General features: G+C 39.7%; 2 protein-coding genes across 4 annotated transcripts; one reads left to right on the forward strand and one right to left on the reverse strand.

Annotated features, from left to right (window-relative positions):
• Positions 1 to 4,035: 4,035 nt before the first annotated feature.
• On the forward strand, positions 4,036 to 9,024 carry ikzf5 (IKAROS family zinc finger 5). Of its 3 annotated transcripts, none has more exons than XM_085182491.1 (4): positions 4,036 to 4,167; positions 4,744 to 4,910; positions 5,793 to 5,969; positions 6,046 to 9,024. In XM_085182491.1, exons 2-4 carry the CDS (start codon positions 4,778 to 4,780, stop codon positions 7,008 to 7,010), a joined length of 1,275 nt encoding a protein of 424 aa, XP_085038617.1. In that variant the 5' UTR covers positions 4,036 to 4,167; positions 4,744 to 4,777; the 3' UTR covers positions 7,011 to 9,024. The 3 variants fall into 3 exon arrangements, with proteins under 3 accessions (XP_085038617.1, XP_085038616.1, XP_085038618.1); XM_085182490.1 differs by having other exon boundaries at positions 4,039 to 4,571; XM_085182492.1 differs by having other exon boundaries at positions 4,043 to 4,571; positions 5,796 to 5,969.
• Positions 9,025 to 9,145: 121 nt separating this feature from the next.
• Positions 9,146 to 17,144, reverse strand: LOC146505555 (scavenger receptor cysteine-rich domain-containing protein DMBT1-like). The gene is made up of 23 exons (XM_085182486.1): positions 16,966 to 17,144; positions 16,706 to 16,801; positions 15,567 to 15,705; positions 15,271 to 15,458; positions 15,012 to 15,110; positions 14,631 to 14,678; positions 14,455 to 14,553; positions 14,196 to 14,228; positions 13,998 to 14,096; positions 12,759 to 12,797; positions 12,573 to 12,671; positions 12,384 to 12,431; positions 12,205 to 12,303; positions 11,982 to 12,011; positions 11,793 to 11,891; positions 11,668 to 11,700; positions 11,442 to 11,583; positions 11,061 to 11,266; positions 10,612 to 10,787; positions 10,282 to 10,512; positions 10,041 to 10,201; positions 9,414 to 9,658; positions 9,146 to 9,308 (listed from the first exon to the last, which is right to left on the reverse strand). The coding sequence occupies exons 1-23, from the start codon at positions 17,027 to 17,029 to the stop codon at positions 9,262 to 9,264; spliced, it is 2,520 nt and encodes an 839-aa protein (XP_085038612.1). The 5' UTR covers positions 17,030 to 17,144; the 3' UTR covers positions 9,146 to 9,261.
• Between the last annotated feature and the right edge of the window lie 2,525 nt (positions 17,145 to 19,669).

Here is a 19,669-nt window from a genome sequence, read left to right on the forward strand (position 1 = left end):
GTGTCCGCGAGCTGTGGGTGATGACATTAAGACACAAAAGGATCGGCACAAAACGTGAGTTGATCCCAGCTCAAGGCAAAAATACTGTAGGATCACAAAGATTTTTGAGGTTTTGTAAGAAAAATAAGCCCATCCTCCCCACTGAACTGAAACATTTCTCTTTTTGTTCATATTCTCTCCTGCAGCCCAGGCAGCTATGGTCAAACTTGGGTCAATAAAGTGTCTGTCTGTCCATTGAGTTGCCACATCTATCAAAAGATGAAAGTTTGTCTTTAAAGGAGAGATAGAATTCAGTGAGGAGAAAGTGGGACCTTTCTGTGAGGCATGCAGGAAATTAATCAAGGAAATGGGGTTTTTGGTGTGCCTATATCAAATCTAATCTATCCTTTGTCCACATGTAGCTAGCTCCAAGCCTCACCAATCAAGAGCGACACGCTGGTTTTATGAAAAGCCACTTGTTCCCTGCATAATTGGGGGGTCTCACTGCTGAGTTAAATGGGCAGTGGAGGTGGAGGGAGAGGCAGTCTTGTTTGCCCATGTAAAGTGTGATCCAGATAATAGCATTCTCATCAAAGGCGGCAATTACATTCATTACAACAGCGCAAGGCGCGCCTGCAAGGAAATTAAGTGGTGAGAGGAAAGAAAAGCTTAATATATACCTCCTTTATCCTATCCCCCACCTCTTAGTTCTTTTTCAAATGCTCCACGTGGAGCGGGAGACCTCAAGAAAGAAACAGTCTCAGTGGAAGAAGAATAAATCTCGTCAAAGTCCCCCTTCACCTTTCTCCCTCCAAGAGGCTCCCGTCTACCGTTACTATGGCTGCACTTGTCTAGGATTAAAAAGCTTTTCCAGAAGGGTGATCTCTAATGCAGCTCTTACACAAGCCCAACAAATGACACCAAGTCTTAAAAAACTGGTCAAAGCCTTCTCTAAATTAAATTCCAATTTCTTTCAGGAGAGGAAGAGCAAATTAATTGTCCCGTGTGGCATTAAACCACAAACAGCCTGTAAATCAAGCGGTTAAGAGGAGAAGGGAACCTTTTCATCCAGGCCTTTTAAATGTGAATCAGAGCAAGTGGATAACACTGCAGCCTTCTCAAAGGCAGGTGTTATCCCGGCGCTCATTTTACATGTGGCAGACTGTGTATATTCAAACTCACTCATATAAATTAGATTAGTCATGTAAAGGCTTTGAGTTCAAGTCAGACCTTTAGAAAATGTTAAGTATATGAGTGACTGTGATTCAAATAGACCAAAATTTTGATGTAGAATCCATGTGTCTGTTTGTACTATGTTTGACAGTAAGCTTCAACACATCCTTTTACATAGGAAAGTCATATAAAATCACATACCACGTGTAAATGTAAGTCCAAATAAACTCTATTAGAGTAGTACCTGCTGTCAGTCTTATAATACATTGCTCACTGTTGAGCATTTCATTAATGCAAAATTAAGTTTGAACCTTAAGTATTTTTAGACTTAATAAATTACACCTTCAAAGTGAAAGGCCTCATTGGTTCTAACTTTAGGAAATGTTTAGCAGGAAGTACAACACAAGATTATTGCTTCACTAATTGATATGGCAGGAATTAAAAACAAAACTACTGAAACAAATGAGAGCACAGAGAAGTGCGCACTTTGTCTTTTGGTGGCGACAAATCATTGCGGCTGCGTGTAAATTATTCAACAGGATCAGGCCCCAGAGGAAACCTGAGCATAATTAAATTGCAATAAAATAACATTAGTGTGGACAGGCTGTTAGAAGGTGATGTAATTGGCTGCTCCGGTGGTCATGGTTCAACTGATTAGGTCGACTGTCATGTCTTCCGCTGGTCCTGTTCGTGCTGTCCCTGGGACTGGGAGCTGACGCACACTGTAGGGTACTGTACACTGAGCTTCCCTGCCTGTGCACAGCTTTTGAATAAAATGAACTTTGGACTTATGAAGATTACTGTGTTTGCTTTGTATGCTGCGTCACGTGGAGTACTTTTGTTTAAAAACGGCATGCGGTTAAATGAGAATGGAAAGAACTTATTTCACCACTGAGGCATGTGCACCACCTAGTGTCCAAATTGTTAAACTGTATTTACATGTTTCCAGGCAATAGCACATGCAACCAAATGCACATCAAAAACCATTATATTATCGTGTTTAAATACTCTTACTTCTACTTCTACTTAGTGACTCACAGACACACCATACTCCTTATAAAGAATACAGTACTGAGTAACTCATGTTACAAAGGGTTCACCAGCAACAGGTTTACATTACTGCTCCAGTACTAATGGTCTGACAGTAGTTTCAACATGGTAAAAGGATACAGTGGTCTCACTCTACTTTTGTCATTTATTATCTTCTCTTCAGGGGTTCTTCTACAACTTTGACACAAATGGGGGAATGTGATCTTCATTAGGCGCGTACTAGTAAATTATTGATTGTGATGAAACATGAATGAGTCGATAGCTTTTGACAGTATTGCAGTTGCTGTGCCTCATTTGCCTCTTGCACATAACTGCAAGATGTACATGTGAAAATATGCTTTGACATGGATTTGAATGGACAGGCTATCTTTTAACTTTTTTTAGCTTATGGCAAGAGATGGGTGTTTCATATCCATATAAACATGACAGTGTGCTTGAATAACAACTGTACTGGGAAATAACAACACAATTATAGGATTTTTTTTAAAATCCTAAGAATTTTTAAGTAGCTATCAGGATATCTAAAACAAGATTTTATAGTACTGTGCAAAAGCCTTCAGCTACCTCCAGTTTCTTTGTATTTGTCTTCCAAGTTTCCAGACTTGAATGAGTAATACATTTTTTTGTGTGTTTAAGCCACCTAACTGACCTATGAGTCATTCATAAAAATCCATTTACCTCAAGGGATAATACAGTATTGGGTCTTCACATAACAGACAACTTAGTAATGACCCAGTTTTAAATTTTATCTTTAGGTACTTACTACCAGCACAGTGTTAAAAACATATAATTTGTTTCTATTTCTTTAGTTGAATCAATCAAAATGCCAGAGATAACACAGTTTGAAAAGCATAAGGTCATTTCCTGGCATATCTTAACATGGTGTATGTCCTTCAAAACCAAGGGTCTCCAGCCATCTGTAAAGTATGCTAGAGGTTCTGTCATAGTTTGGGGCTGCATTTAAGCCAGTGGTTTGGAGCATCTTCTCAAAATTGATGGAATTATGAATACGGTGGCATCAAATTTTAATCTAGCTTTCAATGCAATTTAGAAAAAGTATGATTGGCAATGGATTAATTTCTTGGCATAACAATGATTCAAAACACGCTGATAGTGCAGTAAAAGCATACACTGAGAAGCAACATTTCCAGTTCACTTAGTTTTTCTAAGTTAAATGACTCAAATAAATTGAGTTGATCAGCTTTTTTGAATAAAAAGCACTGGTAACTTACTTAAATTTAGTACTAATAACAAACTGTTAAAAATTGAGTTCAGTCTACTTAATATTTTTAATTAAACTCAATATTAGATTTTACAGTGTATCTACATAGAAAACACACACACATGCACAAAAGAACACTTTCAGTCATGGTTTGGCCTTCCCAGAGCCTGAACCTCAATATTACTGAAGCAGTGTAGGATGATCTTGATAGAGAATGGAACAAAAGGCAACCAAGCTCCAAAGAAAGACTTTTAATGTCTTTTAAGAAGTCTGGAAAACTATTCCTGGAGACTACTTAAAGAAACTACAAAAGAGCTGGTCTAAGAAAGTTCAAGCTATGGTGAAGAAAGAAGTTAGTCATACCAAATATTGACTTTCAGGATCGTTGGAATTGTACAAACTCTGTTTTTGCCTTATATACTCAAATTCCGTCTATGTTTGCTCTTAATTCAGTAAATTGCTGAACATATTTCACATTTTCTTACAAATTTCTTTTTTTATTCTCAGAGAGCCAGAATCATACTGCCTGCACGTCAGGTCAAACCGTAAGCCGTTTTCTCCTAAAAAAAAAAAAAAAAAGTACAACTAGCTCGAGAAGAAGCTACGGTGGCCTTTTGTATCTGTAACTAACATATCACGCGTTCCTGGGTTTGTTAGAGCTTTATTCGTAGGAACTCTCGTTTTACACTGTAGCTGTGGTAGGAGGGTTTTTGCGGACGGACACAGAGTGAACTTTAACCCCGGTAAAATGGGCTATTGTTTTGATTTAGTAGGCTTCTTTTTCGTGTGAATAATTACTAGTTTGTCGACAGAGGGAAACATTTAATCGCTCCGGTATTATTGAGGATCTAGTTAAGCGTAAATAATGATCAGAAATCCGGGGTAGCTCTTTAACAGAGATGCTTTCTTCAAGATAAGCTAAAGTTAGCTTTTCGGCTAATGTAGCGTAGCGTAGCTTTGGTAACAACATCGCGAAGATGAGGAGCGCCGTGTAGGACGGACGGAGCGGACGTCGGAAAGCGGCGATTTCCTGCTTGTCAATCATATTATCCCAGGGTTATCCTGTTTGTGTGTCTGGATTACCACAAAACAGAATTTTAGATCAAACCCATCGAAACATTTAAGTCGCTGTTTTAGCTTTGAAGAGGTGGGTGTGCTTCTTTTAAAATCCGCTAGCTGATGATGGTCATGCTTTGACTTTTTCCAAATCTGGTTGTTTTCCTGTAATCTTTTACTTAAACAATTTAGAAAAATGTTCCTCCGACCTCGCGTGTCTTCGTCTTTGCTTGTCAGTAACACGTGTCTGAACGTCTTTTTAGTGTTGGACCTTTGCATCACTCGCACATTCTTTCGATGGGGGAGGAAAAACCGGACACGCTGGACTTTGTGAAGGATTTTCAGGAGTATCTGAGCCAGCAGACTCAACATGTCAACATGATATCAGGCTCTGTCAGCGGCGTCAAGGAGGCGGATGAGCTGCCAGCAGGTAACAAGAAGCTGTGTTTGTAACGCTCGATTAATTTTGTGTGCTTTGTGGTGCAGTTTGAATCAGGATGAGTCCATCTCAAATCCCCGTAGGCCGTCTGCTCGACCATCTCAGATATGCCTAGAAACCTTATGGTTCAAGGATTGGACATATACAATTATTGCTGTGAATGTTTAGCTTCATTTATTAAATAGTTTTGAAGATTTTTTTTTATGGCCGACTGACTTGAAATAGCCTGTAAATTTCTCTTACCATAAAAGTGAATCCTGATCTGTAATTTTGAACAGATACATCAAAAATGGTTAAGTATGGCCTTATTAAAATATGGGAAGAAAAGTTCCATACACTTTTTAACAAGAAAATCACAAAGATTAAAAAAATGTTCTTCTAATTCAATTTTTACTTCTAGTTTGCGCAAATATGACAGGTACCACAAAAGATTAAAAAAAAAAAAACAGTAGATGTTACTGTCCATGTAGAACAATTTCCAGATGGTGCAGATGGTGCTGTATAACTGACAAGGTAATTTTGTTGAATTATTTTGATATTATTTTTTTTCAAGACCTACTGCACAAGGAGGAGTCCTTCCATTCAGGTGAAGTTTAAATTATATAAACTCAGCAAGTACCAATGTAAAATCTGTAAAACAACTATGAGGGATTAGTCATTGATTTCAAGTAAGTAATCTTGCAAAACCAAGATGCTGTTGACACTAGAAGTCCAATACAAGACCCTAACCCCCTACCCCAACCCAAACCCTAAAACTACTACAACTGCTACAGGCAAGCAGGGGTCAGGAAGTTATTACTATTTTGTATGTATGTATTTATTTATTTATTTATTTTTGGTCTATGTAAAAAATCCTTTTAATTTTCCTATAAGCAGACTGCAGTCAGAATGGACTGGATCACCCCTCAGTGGACATGTCATTGGAGGACAACTCAGGGATACTGGTAGATGGCTTCGAGAGGACCTATGATGGCAAGCTCAAGTGCCGCTACTGCAACTATGCTACCAGAGGCACAGCACGGCTTATTGAACACATTCGAATTCACACAGGTAAGATTAAAACGGCTAATCTCCAGGAGGTAACACTGATGAGATTTCGGTGCTCAGCTTGTTTTCTTTTGAACAGGAGAGAAACCTCACCGCTGCCACCTCTGCCCATTTGCTTCGGCCTACGAGCGTCACCTGGAGGCCCACATGAGATCGCACACTGGCGAGAAGCCTTACAAGTGTGAGCTGTGCTCATTCCGCTGCAGCGATCGTAGCAACTTGTCACACCATCGCCGGAGACGTCACAAACTCCTGCCAATGAAAGGCGCCCGCTCACTGTCCCATAAGAAGATGCTGAGTGTTTTACAGAAAAAAGCCAGTTCATTGGGCTATGGCCGCAGGCTCCTTATCAATTTCAGCCCCCCTTCTATGGTGGTGCACAAGGCTGACAATGTGAACGACTTCTCCCATGAGTTGCCCCACTTACGTCAGGAAACCTATGATAATCAAAGTCGAGCAGGCGAGGACATTCTCTCCGCAAACCAAAATCACCATCACCATGATATGGTCGTGGATAACCCCCTGAATCAGTTGTCTACTCTGGCAGGCCAGTTGGCCAGTCTCCCCTCAGAGTCCCAGCCCCAGACTCAGCCTTCGATGTCTCCAGGAGCAGAGTCTATCATTGATGAGAAGCCATTCCTCATCCAGCAGCCACACCCTGCCACGGCTCCTGTTGCTGTGACAGCCAATATGGCCCATGCTTCTTCCTCATCCCCAATCCCCCCAGAACCCCGGGCTCCTCCCCACAGTAATTGCAGTCCTGGAGCGGGACCGTGCAGCGAGCACAGTGGGCGCACCAGCACCCCTAGTATCTCCAACAGCCAGCCCAGTACGCCAGCTCCCGGCCTGTCCGCCCCACTTCAGGACCCCCACATGCTGCATCACTGCCAGCACTGTGATATCTACTTCCCTGACAACATCCTCTACACCATTCACATGGGCTGTCATGGCTACGAGAACCCATTCCAGTGCAACATCTGCGGCCACAAGTGCAAGAGCAAGTACGACTTTGCCTGCCACTTTGCACGCGGGCAACACAAGTAATGGATGAATGAGGAAAACTTTAAAAGAACTTTTAATGGACTCCTATGTTTTATTATTTCTATAGTAATATTATTTATTTATCTTTCATTTGGCCTTTATGTAGCCTTGTCTTTGAAAGTTGTACTTAAACAGGAAAATAGCAACATTCAGATGAATTTTGTATAGTTAAAGGTGCCCATTCAAGTGTATTACAAAGGGATGGTCAGTGTTTTTAATAGGTTGAGAATTTATTTGTGACAGCAGTTGCAGTGACATTCACCTACTGTCATTGATCAGGAAAAAGCTTGACTATGTAGTGAAATGTAAGACACTTTATTCAAGGCTACTAAATTTACCATGTTGGTTTCAATCTTCTTTTTCCTTTGGTATAAAAAAGAAAAAGAACTTTGCTCAAAGTGGACCTTCCCCCACAGGCAAACAGATCAGATTTTTTCTACAAGTTAAAACCAGTGACTGCTGAATGAGTAACTTTCAGCTATTTGGCAGTTTCTTGTAGATGATCTTTTAATGTTGCATTTGGGAATGGAACAGGTGAAACACTGCAAGAATGAGGCAACATAGGATTTTGAAATTGATACCCTGGGTGTGTCCTGCAAAAAATCCCAGCTCCCATCCCAGTGACGTTGACCTTAAGGTCAAGGTCAGACGTCAAGTTTCAAAACTTGAAATTGATGCCATAGATGCATCTTATAGGATGAGGGGTAGCACTGACAGCGCCCAGTGTTGTATTCACTGAAATCTCTGTAAACAGTACTGCATAATTTTTGCTTGCTTGCCAAGAGAGTGAAAGAGGGAAGGTCTACTAGAATATCAAATTTGCATTAGCAACATGTCCCTTTCCCAAAATTAGAAAGTTGTAAAAACAGAAACTCCACACAAATAAATTCTCAATACTCCTGGAGCTTTAACCAAGTATTGCTCTAATATTACTAACTCAGGAGTGACACTGTTGGCCTTGAGGTATCTTTAAGCCGCCTTGTAGAAATTATTTCAGTGCTTGGTGCATTTTTACAATTTCTTTGCAGTGCCTGATATAGTCACTTTCTTGAGTAGATAGAAAGGACTGTTACTTTGAAGATGAATAGATTTATTGTTACACTAGCCTCTTCTTATTGTTACCAACAGACCCAGAACCTTAGGAAAAAAAGTTTGGCCATTGTAGTTTTCTATGGTAGCCATGATTTATTTTAGATTTTTTGCCAAAATTCTGCTACATGAATGCTGCTAACTAACGTAAGAATCAGTGCCAGCTGTACTATAAAGATGGCATTGAGAGTAAAATCTGGCCAAACTGTGTATCACTGGTTTTTGGTCAGCCAGCTAAGTTGTCAACCTAGACCATATTTGAAGTTGTGTTGTTTTGAAGTTCCTCCAGAGAGTGCCGTTTCCTGAAATCCATCCTAGTAGCTCCACTTACTTTGTCAGAAGGGTTTTGTGGACCCTTTTAACTGCATCATGTCACTTTCTGACCTTTCGATATTGTATGAAGTCACTTTAATATCCAGTATCTCCATGTTTAGGACAGAATTACAAAGTCTTGTGTTTCATGTGACCACATTCAGAATGGCCACGTAGCACTGGGTTGCCACGTTTTAGCCTCTGTGTTTACACACGCTGAGATTTCCAATTCATCATATTGATCCCAGTGATTTTTCTGAATATTTACTGAGTATTGTATTCTGAATGGTTGGATAGATGTTCAGTGTCGAGCAAAACCGTGCCGCAGTTAAGACTGCTCCTTTAGCGAGATTGTCCCGTGTCTTGGGTACTGTTGTCTGTTGCTTAGCAACATGTGTGAAGAACATAGTTATCTGTTTTTAGGACCACCTTGTTACCTTACTTACCAGTAATGGGGGCATCCAGTAATGACTGCCTTATGTTCTCTCATTGTGTCGTAGGTTTGTAGGTAATCGTGAATGTTTAAGCCTTCTGGCGGTGACATCCCTCTGGGATGGTGAATCATTGTGAGATGGATTAATCTAACTAATTTATAAGTAAAGTGTTTTCTAACTGAGTTGTGGTATGTCTTGTTTTTTTTTGTTTTTTTTGGTTTGTTTTGTTTTCAAGAACAAAAATCAACCACTGTCCTTTTATTACAGGACGATGACAGTTGACATAATGAACAAAAACACATATTGTCTTTTGATGATGCCTTTATTCATGTAATGCAAGAAAAGGAAAAAAAGAAAGGGTGGATAACATTCAGTGTTAGAGTGAAGGCGTGAAGAAGAGGGAGAGAAGTAGAGAAGATTTAAGTTTCTTTCTGCTCATCAGTCGCATCTTCCTTTTTCTCAGGGTCTAGAAATAAAAAAAAAAGTAAGTAATAAGTAATAGTAGGATACTTTGTTCACTTTTTGTTCTTCTAGCACAAGAATTCAAAACAAAGTACAAAGTCGCACTTACCTAAGAGGTGAATGGGACCCACAACCAGAGTTTCACTCTCATGTTCTGACCCCACGTCTCTGGCCACTCGCTTGGTGCATCCGCGGCGGCAGCGGGAGTTGTAGTCGGAGGCTGGACATATTAGGACCTTGCACTGGAGGTACACGTTTTCTGTGGCCCGCAAGAACTGGAAGGCCTTAAATGTGAAACGAGCAAACGGGCTGGTGCCAGTAGTGTAGGCATAGTAGGTGTTATCTATTGGACAACTGAGGATGATAAAGAAAGAGATGTTACTGGAAAATACACGCATTACTGGTTTGTTTTTTGTTTACAAAAAGAGACCATTATTTAGATAAATTGGTGGAACAATTAATTTATTATAAAATAATGTCCTTTTATGAGATCATTGTATCTTTTAAATTGTATCTGTGAAATCCTAATATTTAAAGTAACCATAGCTGGAGTATAAGCTACAGATATCTCAAAAGTATACTAAATTATAGTGCTTATTAAATATTGTACTTTTTTCAGTTATTTTCACTGGGAGTTTTAGCATTTACAACACAAATCCCTTTGTTCTTATTGTGGACAAAAAGCCAGTGTAGTTAGCAAATTAAACTGACCCGTGGAGGGCACTCATTATCTTACCCATTGCGAACCAAGTAGTAGGGTCTTGACTGGAAATCAAAGGCTGATGGTGATGCTACAATGGTGTCAATGAAGAGGACCAGACTGCTGTCACCTCTCCGCATATCAATTTCAATATACAAGTTCTGGTTTAGTGTTACCTCATATGGAAATTGAGTCACCTGAGCGTGAAAGAAAATTATCAGCGTCATATAACGATAGGAGTTTTCTCTCTAGTCAAACCTTTACTGCCCAAACACACCTGATAGTAGAAGCTGCTGGATTGGTAGAAAACCATGCTGGTATTGTATCTGCCTGTGCCCGTTATGGTGGTGTTCTCTAGTTCACGGACCTCGTATAAAATCTGAGATACCGAGTCTTGCTCCATTCGGCAGTTGACGTTTAGCTTAAAGTTAGACTGGCGTGTGATCTCGCCGTAGTTGGAGTTGTAGGCACGAAGACTGTTTGTGTACACAATTTTGCCATTCTCAAACTGTTCAGGGAAGAAGATCAGTTGTTTTGAAAATTATAAAATACTGTTGTTAATGGGGGTTTTTTTTTGTTTGTTTTTAGAAAGTTTTGGGGTTCCTACCTCTCTTGTGTTGCCACAAGTGTTGAGAGGAAAACTGAAGACCACATTGTAATAGGAAATCTGGGGTCTGCAGTGTGGGTCATTCAGGTACAGGCTGTGACCATCATAACCCAAAGAGTTCAAGTAAGACTTCTCAATCACGATGTTCATGTTGTCTGAGGAGCAGTCCACTCGACCTGACAGCATGTTGTTAACAAGATTGGTACAGCAGCTTGAATTTTTTTTTAGGGTTTGTCGGTCCCACATTTTGGTTCTTATTGAATTATTACTCAGCCACTTTTTACAGTATGAAAACTGGTACAGATATGCATGATGTTTTAAAAGAGAAACCCTAACCCTAACCTGTTAGGGTTAGGGTTAGGGTTGGGGGGGGGGGGGGGGGGGGGGTTAGGGTTAATCAAAGAAGCAGAGGCCAAAATAGCCCAACTTTTACTTCCTAATAAGCGTACCTGAGCTTGGTGTCAAAGAGCTCGTGAACTCGGCGTTGAAACCTCGACCAACCATAGAACCGTCAGTCCGGAAGACCACAGTCATATAGTTGGAAGTGGAGAAGAAAGTGCTCAGACTGTTGTTGCAGACTTTGCCCAAAAATGGTGAATAAACATATGGCCCATCATAGATTTCAATGTAGTCGCAGGAACAGCAGTTTTCCAGCCTGTGTTTTTTAAACACAATAAAAGCCATAAATTAGAAATTAGCTTAAAAGTTGAAACATAGATCTAGATTTTTTTTTTTTCAAAAAAAGAAGATCTGCATGTAACTTCTGTCTTCACATGATTGATCCATCTGTGCCTCACATAACAGTGCTGCTCATTTTTCTATTTACTTACTGTAGGAATGTAAATTGCAGGAAGATTCTTTGGTCATATGCAGCTCTTAGTTGCCACATGCAGTAGGCATCGTCATGATAGTAGCTGGGATAGTTAGGGCTAGAGAAGGTGCCAGAGCCAAACAGATTGCCTCCACATGACCCTGTTGAATATTAATAGAATAGCACAAGTGTCACTGCAATGACCAAAACTGCTCCAGACTAATTCTGCACATCGAGGACCCTACCTGTTGGCTCCCTAGTTGAGACTAAGCAGTAGGCTGTTTAAAGGGAGAAATGAAGGTTTTAGATACTTTCTTTTTAAGTAATATTGCAATCAATGTATGTTGAGATTGCTTGACGAGATACCCACAGTAGTAGTCATAACAACAGTTTCCATAGTATTCACATGAGCTTGAGCAGGAACAGCTTCCCATGTAACTGCCACAGTTGTATCGACATGAGGGTTGAGCTGAGGGACACAGAAATCATTACAGTAAGCTTTCTCGCCAGAGGCATTAACAGTTTCTGGTTTTACTCGAGGTCACTGAGGTTTTCGTACCTGTGGTAAAGTCAGGAGACTGGCAGTAATCTAGAAGAAGTGAAGAAAATAATTACAACATTAGATCAACTTACTTACTGTCTGAATTTACTTATTTTATGGGCATCATCGTAAGTTGATTTAAATAATACAGCGAATACAGTGAATTTTATAGCCATGCTGTTGAGCAGGAACTGTGATCAACATTTGCAGCCAGTGACATTCTCGTCTGAGCTTTACTTACAGTAGTAGTCATTGCAGCAATTTCCATAGTATTCACAAGAGCTTGAGCAGGAGCAGTTTCCGATGTTCCAACCACAGTTGTATTGACATGAAGGCTGTTCTGTGGGGAGTAAAAGTGTGGTGGAATAATTGGTATGTTTAATCTTTTTTGTCATTCAGTCTGCTGAGAGATTGTCATACCTGTAACAGGCATGGTAGTGGGCATGTCAGTAGACCATTGGCAGTATGCTACATGACAGAGGAAAGAAAATATTTAGACTTTTTGCCAGTTTAACCTTTTCTTACTTATTTATTGTGCTTGTTTAACAAACTGTTTATTCACATTATGTTAATATGAGCACTAATGAATTTGATGGGCTGAACACTTACAGTAGTAGTCATAACAGCAATTCCCATAGTATTCACAAGAGCTTGAGCAGGAGCAGCTTCCCATGCTCCAGCCACAGTTGTATCGACACGATGGCTGAGCTAGAAAACACATGGGGACATAAGACTACAGGCAAATCATTAAATACCAAACTATTGATTTTTTAAAAATTAAGTAAGGGTTTGCACCTGTAACGTCAGGCCACGTAGTGGTTGATGAGCAGTAATCTATTTGACAGAAAGAAGAAAAGGTTTTCTAAATAAAACATAGTATTTAAATAATTGGGGATTATTGTGGATGTTGGAATTATGTAATTCCCACACTCCCCCAAAAATATAACAAAAAATGTTGCTTTGCAGTCTGATTGGGGCAGCTTTAAAATTACAAACACTAATTTTCCCTCCAGCCTGGAGTGCCATTTATTTATCTGGATTGTTCAGTTTTGGAGACATCCACTGTGCAGATGTCTCCCTTCTCTTATACAGTATATAATGGAACTAAATGGTAATTGTGTTGTGGTGCGTAAAGCACTAAAATATTTTTGAAAACTCAGCAGAAATGTCTCTGTTCAGAAATCAGGACCAGGTTTGTCAAAGAAATATTGTAAAACCTTGTTTTGAGCAGTTTCATGCAGGGACTTTCTTTTCCCCAACATGTCAAAAGGAGCCTGTTGAGGTGATTCTGATCTGGTTTGGATCACTCCTAGTTGCCTATCTTCAGAGGTGTTCTGGGCACGCTGAACTTGGAGGAGACCCCAGGGAATGTGTTGCAAAGATTATATTTCTAATAAGGCCTGGATTCAGGATCCCCCAGGAGGAATTGGAAATTGAGGCTGGGGAGAAGGATGTCTGGAATATCTTGCATTAGCTTGTTGCAACTGCAACCCAAGTTCAGATGAGCAAAAACAAGTAAGCGGTTGGTTGTTGTTGTTGTTGGGGTTTTTTTTGTCTTCTACCAAATTGCAACTACCAAGTATATCATTCTGCAGAAGGAAAAGCAGATCTACCAGGATGCACACACAGACACAAGCAGGTATGGGTCGGTGGATAAAGCTGCTCATAACAAGGTTTGTGCATGCATTGCATAATGAGTCATAATTTCTGAAAAGAGACATTACAGCTGATCTTTTCCCTTTTTTTAAACTATGTTTATTACTTATTTATTTGGCTTTCTTAGCATGACAAGGGAGTTTCATCATATTCAAAACATGACAGACATATCTCCAAAACTGAGCAACCAAAACAATCTAGATGCATACAGTATATCCCACTGAAGGCCAAAGAAAATAGTCTCTTTAAACACAAAGTCCCAATATCATGTGTCATTTTCAGAAAACCATTACACTGGAATCTGACATACTGTTTGGTCCTGCAAGAGATGGCTGCAGATACTATTAACAACGTTGATCTGTAAGACTCGCCACTTACCATAGTAGTCATAGCAACAGTCACCATTGTATTGACAAGAGCTTATGCATGAACAGCTTCCCAGGTGCGTGCCACAGTTGTAACGACATGATGGCTGATCTTGAAAACAGAGAGAGATACAGTATTTAAAAAAAATCTATGAGATGGCTTTTACTGAGCTGCTGCTTTAAAAATGTTTCCCCAAACAGACTTTTATACCTGTGACTGGATCTCCTGTGTTTGGGCAGTAAGCTGAAACAAAGGAGCAAATCATACAGATTAAAACTAAACAGTTTTCCAAACATCTTTGCCCCCTTGTTTTTGAATAAGCGTGATTGTTTAATAGGCTGGGTAAGTGTGAGACTGTTGGAAGTGTGGCAGCACACCTGTAGTGCAAGGAAAAATTATTTTCATTGGAAAGTGTGATCATAGTGAGCAGGGCCTCCTTCTGCTGAGCTTTGAAGGACAGAATACTTACAGTAGTAGTCATGACAACAGTTGCCGTAGTATTCACAAGAGCTAGTACAGGAACAGCTTCCCAGGTGTGAGCCACAGTTGTAAAGACATGAGTACAGATCTGGAAGACAACAGTTAATTTATAGCTTTTAATCTAATTTTTTTTAATAGCATCTTTAATTAATTATTTTAATTTACCTGTTGTTCCTTCTGTTGGACCTGTTACTGATGTGGATGCACAGTGATCTGTGGGATAAAGAGATTCAATTTTAAGATCTAGTTTCTTTTATGTTTGTGTGTATCATAACAGGCATGTTGGGTCAAGAAGAAAGAGAAACATATTCTGATCATGCTGCTTTCAAATATTTGGGTACTGTATTTTCTTATTCGTGAATTATTTATTGTATTTAGTTTCTATACCTCTTTCCACTAATAGTTTTGTTTATTTTTTCTCATTATATCATATGTAAATCTGGGGGATTTTCCAAGAAGTATAACTATAATAAAATGGAAATCAAATAATACAATAATAATAAGGCCCTGAGAAAATGCGTTTTGGTACTTTTCAGCATTGCTTACCTTTGTAGTCGTGACAACAGTCCCCTCTATATACACAGCTTGAAGAGCAAGAGCAATTACCAACCTGGTAACCACAGTTGTAAATACAGGAACCTTCAGCTTCATAAAGGATAGACAAAAACTCCCATTAATAAGATCTTAAGGTTATGATTTTCACTTTTTTCCTTGTTTCTCTTTTCTTTACTGATATTAAAATCTATAAATAAACTGGAGAAATGTTACATGGATGTATAAAGTGATAACAACACAGGTGACTTACACACAATTCCGTAAAATGCACGAAATCCGTTCAAGTTTACACTGCCATCACTCCTGAAGCGCACAGTCAAATAATAACTGGTGGTAAAGAAATTGTCCTTGCTCTTTTCGCCACAAATCTGTCCCAGAAGCCGGCTTTCAGTACTGGGGCCATCATAGACGTAAATATAATCATATCCACACTCAGTGCTGTGATTAAAACAGAACAAGATCACAACTTTGAATTAAAAATCACCATAATACAACCAAAGTACCGAGTGATCATATACATTGTACATACATAAAACATTTGCTTACTTTACGTTTGACAGCTCCAGCCGAATAATCTGACTGCCTGGTCTGATGTACCATATACAGTCGGAATTGGCTGGGTACGGGTTTGGATAGTTGGGGCTGTAAAAACCGCCATTGCTGCCATACAGGTAACCACCACAGTCTGAAGTAACGCAGAATCATTAAAAAAAATAAAAAATCTATTAAATAAATGTTTAAAAGCTAATCAATTAACAATAAGTTTTGTGGACAGTGAGTTTAACATTTTATATGTGTTTGAGTGTATTAAAGTATGAGATTGTAATTGCTACAGCATAAACAGATATTCAGAACTATAATATTATTCATAAACTTTATATGCATGTGTCATATATACAAATTCAAAAGAAATGGGGCCAGAATCATGAGCTAACATATCCTTCTTTTTTTTTTTTTGTAGTAGTAGTATTTGTTTTAGTACATAGAATTTACTTGATGGATGTACTTCACCATCTGCATATGTTGTATCAGCAACGGGTCCATTAAAAAAATGTATGTAGGTCTTGTCTCATTACCTTTAGCAGTAAGTGGCTCTTAGCTGTTTAGCTAGTTGCACTGACACAGGGAAATCTAGCTGTTAGCTGTAGGGTTTCTAAAGCACTTCATAAATGAGACCAGTGTGGAGGAGAACCTGTTTGAGTCAGGTGACAGGTGGTTCACTGGGTCTACTAGCTGGAGTCAGAATCAGCCGATGCTATTAGTGGTTTTTATTCAATAAAATAATCTTTCTCTTCCCAAGTACATCCAACCAGTTTACAACAAAAGAGATTTTTAGCTGGTTCTGTTATTAGTTAGCTATATGAACTAATGTAAGTCAGTTGATTGCAACCAACCAACTCAGGTTCTGTACTGAAAAAGATGTTTTAAAAACTTTAACTTGTAGCACTTATTTCTTAATTCCAGCTACATTGTTACATTTATGTCAGTTTGTGTAAATTAACTGTTTCAGTGTGTAAATTAGCCTTTATACGTTTAGCTTTCATGTCCATTTTAAAAAATCTCTCTAATACTCTGTTTAGTTCATGACTGTTATTTGATGTAAACTGTTGACCACAGCGATTAAATGAACAATATTAAGACAGACAAAGGCAGACAAAGACAGTACCATATATCTTTCCTTTTACCTGAATAACCTGGTGTATTATCCCAATAATCTCCTGAAGTTTCCCAATAATCTGCTGTAGTCCACCAATAACGAGCAGCGTCGCCACGATCTGCACCTGATGGATAATGACATAAAGATAACATCAATTTCAGACTACAAATGCAGCACCGACAAGCCATAAACTTGCAACTGTTGTTGAAAATATCAACTGACAAAATAACAAATTTGCTTGAAAATCCAAAAAGAAAAAAAGCATGATAAGAAACGAATGGAAAGTACCTTGCACCTGATGTGTGATGAGCACACCACAAAGGAACAAGAGAGTCCACATGTTTGTATTCATTCACCTTCCAATTTGTCAGAGGTACTGAGCATTGCAGCTTATATACTCAGCAGCCGACTCAGACACTTTGTTTTAGCACCTACAAAATTACTGATATCACCAAATGTTTAGTGAGATTACCCATTAATCCTTTCCATGAGAACCACACACTTGTTTAATTATAATAAAAGGTGTGCAAATATTTTTCAGTCTAGTTTTAGGATATGTTTTAATGTATTTGCTTAAGATATACATGAGAGTTTCAGGAACTTGATAATAAAGCTGAGTTTTTTTCTAATATCAACTTCAATAACATCAGTGTTTGCTGAATAACTGTTATAAAGGTGCAACTATTTTCAAATTTGGATTCTAGGGAAGGAGCTGAGTAAATCTGGAGGGGTTTTTCACTGACAATTTTAAAATGAATTGAAAAATTAGAATTTTAAACAGGGTTTAATAGATTAAAGTTAAATTGCATTTTTTTTTTTTTTTGGTTCTTTTGCCATCAGAATTATTGTCTAAAGGCAAAGAAAGATGCCCAACAAATTTACTTTACCAAATGGACCATCCCGGCCGTGCCATATTGGTCTATTTGATTCACCTTTGTTGTTATTGTTGTTGTTTTATTTTATTTTCACTTACTACACATGGGACAGACATGACTGGGGGAAACAAAAGGGAGAAAGAAAGAGGTAGGGAAAAAAAACAGCGGGGAAGAGGGCAAAAAACAAAAACTAACAAAACAAACAGACAAAAAATACATATATCAATCACCTGGATCACCTGTTGAGAAAGAAAAAGAGAAAACAAGCAAAAAGAAAGAGAGCAATATAATAAACAACATCATCATGATAATGAATATAACAGTAAATACTAAATATTGAATATTATTGTGCAGCACGTAGGATCGACAGCGCACAGTGTGCTTTGCGGTAGGAGCCAAAAAGGGTACACTTGTATTTAAAAGGTTCCTTCATGTAATGATCTGCTAGAGGGTGTGGGGGGCCATAGCCCTGTCCTCCAGGGCATGAAGCAGGTATGGAGGAGATCCAGGCTCCAGACATCCAGAGAACAAGAGTCCAAGGAAGACCAACGGAGGGGCAACCGTGCCCCTCTCCCGGAAAGAGCTGAGGAGAGTCCCAGATGAGGGGTCACTCAGCAGCCGCGGAGCAGAAGCCATGTGGGGTTGCAGTGACGTGCCCGTGAGCTCCGCCGGCAGCCAGCTGTGCCAGAGTGACCGAGCCCCAGGCCCAGAGGCCGCAGGCACCCCACCCCCCGAAGGGCCCCGAGCGAGCCCCAGGCTCCAGGCCCCGACAAGCAGCCACCAGGATTGAGCCAGTGCGTACCTGGACGCCCATCCCCGGACACCAAGAACCACCAATGCACCAATGACTGAGGGTGTCTGCCACTGGCAGGGGGAGTGGTGGGGGGAGATAGGCCTCCATACAATGGAGGGCCTGAGATGACCCTAGAGAGGTGGCGTCTGATACCTTACATATAGACACAAACAAACAGGCACACACAGATACAAACATCCATTCCCACCCTGATGCTCTCATATGCAAATAGTCAGCACTCACCCAACGTGGACAGACATAAATAGACACTGTACATCACAATCACACTCCCCAAGCGTACTCTATACCCCAGGTCTGGGTACCCTCACCCCTAGAGGGGGAAACTGCACCCAGACCCAGGTGGTGTTACCCTCTTCCCTGGGGTGGAGAGAAGCAGACTGCCCCGACTCCACAGCAGCAGGGAGGCCCCACATTCCAGAGCCTAATCGGACGGCCAACTCCTCCAAAATTCTGCGGCAAGAGCACTGACAGGGACTAGAAAGAGAGCTCAAATTTCTAGCTCACTGGCTTCTTTTCATTGGCTCCATGTTAAATTCAGAATTTAATTTAATAACCTCCCTCTCATATACAAAGTCTTCAATAATCAAGACACATCATATCTTATAATCATATTATCCTCACAGAGCATTTTGCTCCCAGACTGCTGGCTTACTCGTGGATCTAGAGTTTCAGCTTTCAGGCCCCTCGGCTGTGGAACCAGCTTCCAGTTCAGATTCAGGAGGCAGACACCCTCTCTACCATAAGATTAGAGTCCAAACTTTCCTTTACAATAAAGCTTATTGTTAGACCATCCATAGTTATGTCGCAATAGGCCTAGGCTGCCATGATGCACTGAGCATTTCTTCTCTACTCCCTTTTCACTCTCCATGTGTCATTATTTAGCTCTGGCTTTGTCTCCCATAGCGTGTCCTGTCTCTCTTGAGTCTCTTCTCTTTCTCCTCACCCCCAACTGGTTGCAGCAGATGGCTGCACCTCCTAGAGTCTGTTTCTGCCTGTTAGAAAGACGTTTTTTGTTCCTACTGTTGCCAAGTGCTTACTCACAGAGGTTCATCTGATTATTGGGATTTTCTTTCTATTGTTGTAGCTTAAAGCATCTTGAGGCACTATTTAAAAAAATATCTGAATGGAACTGAAAGTTCTTAGATATTTTAAAGGACAATTGCAGAGACTGTGATATTAGAAAAGACATACTGTATTAGTCTGAGATTAGTGACAAATAAAAGAACAGTCCTTCGCACTGTTATAAGCATTACATGAAGTGAAAGGTCAAATAAAATTTCTAATCCCATTAACGCTGTAACAG

Source organism: Neolamprologus multifasciatus, chromosome 13 (assembly GCF_963576455.1).
Source record: "Neolamprologus multifasciatus chromosome 13, fNeoMul1.2, whole genome shotgun sequence".
Lineage (NCBI taxonomy): Eukaryota > Metazoa > Chordata > Actinopteri > Cichliformes > Cichlidae > Neolamprologus > Neolamprologus multifasciatus.